Below are 8,599 nucleotides of genomic sequence, written 5' to 3' on the forward strand. Positions count from 1 at the left end.
CTCTCTCTCTCTCTCTCTCTCTCTCCCTCTCTCTTCTCTCCCTCTCCCCTCCCCCTCCCCATATCTCTCTCTCTAGCCATCTCTCCCTCCCCCCTTCCCATCTCTCCCTCTCTCTCTCGCCATCTCTCCCTCTTCTCCCCTCTCCCCTCTCTCCTCCTCCCTCTCTCACCTCCGTCTGTTGGGTCCGTCCGTAGCAGCCCACCATCAGCTGACCGCCGTTGAAGGGCCAGTGCTGAGACCCATGTAGCCGACCTCGTCCAGGTCAATACCGACCTCCTCTGCCACCTCGCGGCGGATACACGACTCGATCGTTTCACCTGAGGCATAGAGAACAGACAGTCATTGTCTTCGTGAGAGATGTTTTAAAACTCTAAATATTTTAAAATGTGTATCACGTACGTCGTATGGAGCTGACCGACGAACCTTGCTTTTACTTTACCGCTCTCTGGTACGTTCAAAGCTCGACTACGCAAGTTTCATTTATGACAGCGCCAGCGAGTCGCGTAAGAAAATGCTTGACACCATTCACCATGCCTCACTTCGCGTTGCTACGGGTGCATTCCGTACTTCGCCAACAAGCAGCGTTCTGGCTGAGGCTCACGAGCCACCGTTATCTCTCCGTCGCCAGATGTTGGGCATGCGGTAAAACTTCGTCAATTTCCCACCTAATTCCCGGCGAAGACCCATTTTCCCGCCTGGTGCCCGAAATGTTTCGAACCCATCCAATCCAATTCCATGTCCAAAAACACTTGGTTTCAGCCGTTTCAGGTATTTTTCACCAGATTCCTATGGTTCCTGTTGTTCCCATTCCTTCATCTAGCTTAGCTCGAGGAACCCTGCCACGCAGCTGTAAATGCTCGGCAGAACCCCGATACTCCCCTGGTTCCCATTGGTTCCCTTTCCGTCCTCACCTGGCTCGAGGAACCCGGCCACGCAGCTGTACATGCCGGGCGGGTGTCGGCCCTGACGGACCAGCAGTGCGCGCGTCTGGGCGGCGTCCGTGATCATCGTGATACCGACCGGTGACGTCATCGGGTACTGGACGGTCTCACACGACGGACAGCTAGGGATATAGGGGTGAAACGTCAGTGGGTACAGTACGGCTCAACATGATGAACAGTTGGAAACACATGTGGAAACGTCACTGGGTATAACTGCACGGCCTCACACAATGTACAGATGGCGACACGAGGACGTTATTTCATAGGGTGCTGCATAGGCTTCATACGACAGCCGGGGACACAGAACGGTGTGATATAATTGAAGGAATAGAGGGAATAATGTAAGAGACCTTTGATAACAAAAGCAGCAGTGGAGACTACATATTTGATATCCACTGTGTGACATAAAATATGTTCATCCCACGGCCTAATGGCGCGTCAAAAACAGTACTGACTCCTGATCTTTAGGAACCCTGAACAATCTGTAAAATCTTGGCATAAAACACAAACAAGCGAAAAAATATAAATGAAAAAGTTACGAGTAATTTGAGCTCGGGCTTGTCCTTCGATACGTCCGGCGCAACCAGCACTATTCTCTGGGAATCCCGGCCATCATCCGTCTCCCATTTTCCACCTACCGGCGGTAGGGGGAGGATGTTCACTGACTTTTTGGCGTGTCCGGCCGGACGGGAGCGCAGCGGCTCCACAGCCCGGACAGAAGTTGATCGTGTCGCGCCAGTGCAGCATCGAAAACGCCTGAGGGAGAGAGCGGCGCGAGGGAGGGTTATCACGGGAATAACTATTTGATAAACCTGGTCACAGCGACACCAACCAAGTGGTAACCAGTAAAAACGGTACCGACGAAATAATTTCAGACAGATAATATAAGCACAGAGCATAACAAATACATCAAGCACCGGAAGTAGCCATCGCATGGTGGATAATTCGCGCACGACATTGGCTTTCACATACGGCATGTAACAAAAAACTGAGCAAAAACATTGTTTACCACACAGTTTACCAAAGTCTGTAATAGGTGTAATAGACTCGTTTGTTTGTTTGTTTTGTTGGGTTTGGCCCTTTCGGTCCAATGAGACCATTTCAGAGCCGGGAGGATGATAGGATATAGGGGGAGACATTGGTTGGGCAGGCACCCTAGTGAGTCGCCGGGGCTGAGCCCGTCCAGAGGACAGGCCACCCAGCCCCAAGGCACTCACTGCACCCGGCTACGGGGTGCGCTCCCTCGGGAGCAGCGGTGCCGCTCCAAGGGAGCAGCCCGCATGAGATAAAGTTGCTGTCCAGCCCGGAGGGGGGTTGCGGCGTGGAGGAGAAGGATTTCTGTTTCCTGAGGATAGAAGCACGGAACGGTGCATGAATAGACTCGTAACAGTCGTAACTACCTCAAGCCCGGGGAACAGCCCCGAGCGATACCTCCCGGGGCTACTCACGTGCGACATTGTGCAGGCCTCCTCCCAGGGCAGCAGAGAAACAGCGCCGCTCGCGGGTCGACAAACTTCCCACCGAGCGCGGCCTGAGCCGCGGCCGCGACACCAGCGCCGCCTGGCAGGTCGGCCGTGAAACACGCCTGGCCCGTGTCGGCCACATTGAGAAGGATGGAGCGGCTGGCCAGGTCCTCAGATGGGTAGAGACGCTGCAGGTCTGAAATCGGGCAAAAGTGTGGAAGGAATGTAATTATGGCTGTCAGAAATGTCACTGTTGTGCTAACACCATAATTGTTAAATGCTAAAATCAATAGAGAAATGAATCTGTTTTAATTTACTAAATCAAAGGACAAAACCAAAAAGTATTCAACCAAAAAATAACCATCACAGTCAGTAGTCACCACAGTCCTTGCTTGAATAAACATTTACAAAACCAACAAACCAACCAAGTGAACTGGACTGGAGCCATGCCCTTCCCCTTACAATGCAGCCAATCATCATCTTTCCAGTCTCTGTCAGAGCAAGCATGTCATATGCCTGACAAAAGGGAACATGGTAGCAGCCTCACCTGAAAAACTGATCCACCTGAGTGTCTGTGCAGTCTGTCCCATTTCAGGCATAGAAATCAGGGGCTTCTTGGCCACAAATGGCAGCACTCTGCCAGATTCTCGGACTTTGACAATTCTGAAAACAGCAATTTATATTATCCACTTGTGTGAATTATGAAAAATTGTAAATATCAAAAGGTATGCATCAAACTGTACAAAATGAAGTCTAAAAAATAACATCTGAAAGCATTCAATAGCTTACTTGTCATCATCCTCCTTCAAGGCCTGCAGAAGTTTGATTCTCTGCACGTAACTCAATGTTGACATGGACCTGTGTCGTAAAAGCACCTGGAAGCTGCTGATTATCCCATATGCTGGTAGGAGAGCCTTGCAAGATATCATGATGATGTCCTTCCTGTTTCAGCATAAAGATGCAAAGTCAGCACTCTGAAAAATGGAAACCATGTCTCAATTAAAAGAGAAAATGCTAAGCAATACTGATACAAAAAAAACTTCTGACTTGTAAAGAAGGTCCTCAGGATAAATGTCAACCAAAAAACAATACTTTAAAGACCACCGGAAAATTACTGTTGAATCCAAGGCTATGTTGAATCCTTAGTTGAATCATAGTTTCTTCTCCTTTCCACAGCTTTTATTAGGTAGTTCTACTTTGGACTTTTGGAGCGCTTTCAGTTTGGCTGCTGTTGTCACACTGTTGACCAAACGAACAAAGAGGCAGAGAGAAACAGGCGGAGAATGAGCGCCAGCAGCAATAAAAATACGGGTGGAAATTAAGGGTTTTTAAAATAACCATATAACTGATGCAAACATAGTGATAGCAAACCAAAACCAACTGGCTGTCTTTCACGCTGATACCAAGCTGATACCGGCTGATACGGGGCAAATACGGGGAACATCCGAAGACATATTTTGTAGTAAATGCGCCATTAATGAACGAAAGCAATCTCAAACACAAGGCTACTAAATAAAAATCACTCAAAACATCATATAATTAAAAAAATAGATATTTAGATAACCAAGATAACTAGTATTTGAAACCTCCATTCGTATTGTACATATGCCAACTAATTTACTGGCACTTAAGAACACCAAAAAATAGAGGTTGAATGTATCCTTTTATAAGCAAAGCCGCATAACGTGCCAGCAGGGGCGACTCCAGGAACTAAAGCTGGTGGGGTCGAATCATGCACGCATGCTTTTGGGACTGTTCGTCTCGACTCTTTCATGCTCAGACAGTCACACCGATAATGTTATGCAACTGATGTTTTTGAATATGAATGATGTAGCATCTGACGTTCATATAAACTACACAATACACATCTTACGTGCTCCCAGTAGGGCTGCGGACTGCGGAAGTCGATGGATTTTAAGGTGACCCCGACTCCGACTCTGTCTTCGGCTTCAAAAATCGACTCCCACTCCGACTCGAACTCCGACTCCGACCCCGGATGGTTCTATTAAAATCCATATCATGATATTGAAGTTCATAACTAATGGAGATGTTTTTATATTGCCTGAAACGATCCCGTGTGCGTTCCAAGGCTTTGCGTTGTAAATAGGTATGCATTAAAAATAACAGTGCAGAATTAAGAAGCAGCTTCTGGGGCATTCACCGTCTTCTGCTTCTTTCGCTGGAAACGTTCGTCCAAAACAGAAAAATTGCCTTTTTTCGACCAAAATCTAATTTCGAGTGCAGTATCGTCAATCAACCAGGTGCAGTGCATGACGTTGAGCCATGCAGCGTTAACTCCGACCCCAGAGTCGGAATCGGTAAGATTTTGGCGACTCCGACTCCGACTCCGGGAAGAAACTGTCGACTCCGACCGGCTCCAACTCCGACTCCAACTCCGACTCCGCAACCCTGCTCCCTACAGCACCAATTAGGTACTATGGTACCTAATAAGTAATTTATCATGATCTTTATTCTTTGCAAAGAATAAAGATAAAGGGGCGGACGCCGGTATATTATTTCGGTCCAGCCTCAAATGTCAAAAAGACCTCTACGGTTGTGCGTGAGTGCCGGGTGCCCCAAAAGTATCCATAGATATAAATCCTCGTCTCTTTCTGTAAAAACAAACATGTGATATAGATATACACACAACATTCCTAGAATGTCAAAAATGAAATGATTTCGAAACAAAAAAATGTAAACGGATGACGTAATTTACACTGGAGATGTGAAATATGCATCCTATTCCATGTGAAAAGTGAAAACTTTCCTCCATCGAAAAACGCAGGCCAGTGCCGTTAAATACAACCTAGAAAAGCAGCATCATTTTTGACGACTGTGAGCTAGACGGAAACAATTCATGTACTTCCTCATATATTTACAATTTACATACACATTACACACAGTTTTCGTCGGAACTGCGCGCAACACACCTTGCTGTCAGCCATAACGGCATTTATCTGTTTATCACGCGTGACATGCAGCCGATCATTTTTCCAAAGCGGGCCTATCATGACCATTATGCTGATTATATTACAACGCACGTGCACTAATTCATAGCATATCCTCAAATTTACATAAAATAAGATAACGTGACACTCCCCGAGAATTACATCCGTCTGATTCCTAAGGCAAAGTTCATATGACAAAATTGCAGATTATCTGAATGTTGTTCGTTATGCGAGACCCACCCACATTATCTGGAACTCTCTGACAAGTCCTCTGGAAAAGTCGCGCGACCACAATTACAAGCAATGTACACAGGATAATCCTGTGTAATGCATGCTTCAGATATGAACGCAATAAACCGTCTTCCGCGTGAAACATTATGTAATGTTGTGTTGAATAATCTTAGAGGCGTGATTACCGAGATGTCTGGTGTGAAGGTGACTTTCGTGTCAGGGCGGGGATGCGAAAACTGGTCTGAAAGATACTTAAGCAAGCTGCGGGAAGTACATGATTGTTAAAAATTTCCAGTTTAGAGAAATAAACTGCGCCGCATAGGCGTTACCTGTCCTTACAGTTGACACCAACATGTGTTTAGTGTTTGCTGATCATATCGTGGTAATACCTGCCTGTTCGTTGGTGCGTTAAAATAAGCTGATGCTTATCACCGTAGAACAGAATCAGATATCTCCGTTCAGACTGTGTGATCACGAGTCAAAATATTTGTGTTCGCCAAAAAGCATCAATTACGTTTTAAACTTGGTCGAACAAAAAACAACACCTCTCATCAAATGGGCTACTGGTAGGCACTGACATTATAGACTACTGTGCTCAGTTTTTATCCTCTTTTTATTTAGAGACGTCCAGCAAACCGGCCGTCTATTTAGGTATGTTTCTTGCTAATCAAGTATGGGTCTATTGATCGGATTATTTTGTAGTTACTAGTTAGTCCTTTTTAATGGACGATTACTGAGAAGGTACCCAATACCCTTGGCACTGACTTTGACCTTCACTTTCTTAGTCTTGGGTATTTTTATATTCATTTTCGGTCCCGATGACTTAGCTCGAAATTAAGAAGTCAAGCAATGGAAAAGACAGACATAATCACGTTATCCTTTTATATAATTCTGTCGGGAAATTACACCATCTCGTCACATTCGGAAGTCTGAATACTGAACATAACCGGAAATTCCAATCAGCAGGTTTATATAATAAATAAGACGACGTCTCGACGGGGAAGGACCGGTTGGAAAATCTCAGCGATTCTTTGAGCAGAAAACATAACTTATGTAATAAAGCTAGCCAGGGTGCGACACTCGACAGTGAGCACTGAGCAGTTCAGCTTAATTTTCAACTACATAATTAATATGGCGCTTTCATTCATACCGATTGAATATCGATATTTTTTATCATTAGATAATGTGATTGCTTTCAACTCTCAGACCATCGGCTTACCGCTAAAAATATTGTTCTTGTTTCCGGCTGAGCCGATTGCGCCACCATTTGGTATAGGGACTTAGGTTAGGGGCAGGCTACAAGGGTGCCGTGAAAAATATGTTGACCCATGTTTTACTGTGCACGTGCAAGTTGCAACGTGCAGGAGCCCGCTTCGACAGCTCGAAAACGGCTGGGCCGATTGCGCTCAAATTTGGAATTTTGGTAATTTTCAAAATGAAGTGGCCCAAATGCGAACTAATAAAAGATGGGGTAGTTTGGTTTTGATTACCCAAGCTGCCCTCCCCTCCACGGTTGGATAAAATGGAATGAAGGCAAAAATAGGTGAGCCACTTTGGGTGGGCCGACGAAATTTACTTAGCGTAAAAAATTCATAGGGGTAGCTCTGAACTCTGATGTCTGATATGGTGGCATTCCTCTCATTTCCTTTAAAGTGACTATCCCACCTAACATTAGTTTTGAGCTGAGATAGTCAAATTGGGGTCCCTAGCCTGCAATTACCGATTTGGGCAATCACAACGAAAACTGTTTTAATTCGGAAATATTAAAGGTAGTGTGCCACCTTTGAAAGATTTCCCATTTTATTTTTCCTAGGATAAGAAGCTTCTGTTTTTACCTAATATCGCAAAAAAAATCAAAAATGGGCCTGGATTAGTGCCTTTTTCGCCTAAAAGTTTTTCGGTTTTTAGATATGTATAACAACTGTAGTGGGCTCACCTGCAAACAGGCGTCGGGCAACAATCGCGAATGCGGCGCACTTGTGACAATAAGCAAAGGTCATTATAGTGTTACGACCATACGACGTACAGTCTGTCTTAAAAGTACCGCGCAAAGTGACGGTGGATCCATCAAGCCTGACCGAGGAAGGGCCTGCTATAATTTGAAAGTCACCGAACCAATGGAGCTGGGGAATGGACGAGGATGTCCATTGCTTCGGTGACTCAAATTTGGCAGTCCTTCATCGGTCAGGCTTGATGGATCCACCGTCACTTTGCGCGGTACTTTTAAGACAGACTGTACGGGAATGAGTTATCAGCTGTCTAATCGTAGACAACACAATGTCGAGCCTTAAACTGTAAGCCCGTATTGGTATTGTTTCTTTTATTTGGCTATCGAACATTATTTATGGTTTCAAATATGATTTTATGTAAAATAATTGATATGAAAAAGCCGTCTTATAAGTTATGACCCCATTTCACCACACGCAAGTGGCAGAAATGACAATGATCAGCTGACGCATTTTTCTTGGCCGAAGTCAGAGCGCGCGGCCCGACGCACCACGCGTATTTGGAAATTCCGACCTCGACGAGCATCAGAAGCCACCTAACAGGCGTGTTCGAAACCGCAGGAGATGATGATGAACGGGTTTATCGAAACTTGATTGGATGAGCATATCGGTAATAGCGATTTCAGTGTGTGCATTTATTGTTCATAGTGGTGTGAAATGTGGTTGGGGTACGACCGACAACCCGTCGGGGCGAATTTCGCACTGGGGTACTCAAAATTTGAAGAATTTAAGACGTTTCCATGAGTTTTGAAGGTATGGATAAGTTCTAAAAATCCGGTTCTCCTTATCTGGGCCATTAACTCCATACGGTCCAAGAAAGCTGGCACACTACCTTTAAAGGGACTATCCCACCTTCTAAAATGTTGTTAAAACCAGTTAACCCTCGCACGACCAGGCCATTTCTCATAACACGAACGACCAGGGGGGGGGGGGTTGTTACGACCCCCCCCCCCTGGCGTTTCGAAACGGAAGGTCGTAGAGCTTAGCCGAAAAAACCAACGGATTGCTTT

General features: G+C 45.5%; 1 protein-coding gene across 1 annotated transcript; it reads right to left on the bottom strand.

Annotated features, from left to right (window-relative positions):
- Nucleotides 1–172: 172 nt before the first annotated feature.
- Nucleotides 173–3,383, bottom strand: LOC122375134 (NAD(P)H pyrophosphatase NUDT13, mitochondrial-like). The gene is made up of 6 exons (XM_043354344.1): nucleotides 3,194–3,383; nucleotides 2,952–3,067; nucleotides 2,390–2,600; nucleotides 1,608–1,697; nucleotides 912–1,063; nucleotides 173–317 (listed from the first exon to the last, which is right to left on the bottom strand). The coding sequence occupies exons 1-6, from the start codon at nucleotides 3,331–3,333 to the stop codon at nucleotides 205–207; spliced, it is 822 nt and encodes a 273-aa protein (XP_043210279.1). The 5' UTR covers nucleotides 3,334–3,383; the 3' UTR covers nucleotides 173–204.
- Nucleotides 3,384–8,599: the final 5,216 nt, after the last annotated feature.

Source organism: Amphibalanus amphitrite, unplaced genomic scaffold (genome assembly GCF_019059575.1).
Source record: "Amphibalanus amphitrite isolate SeventyFive unplaced genomic scaffold, NRLGWU_Aamphi_draft 001781F_arrow, whole genome shotgun sequence".
NCBI classification, from domain to species: Eukaryota; Metazoa; Arthropoda; class Thecostraca; order Balanomorpha; family Balanidae; genus Amphibalanus; species Amphibalanus amphitrite.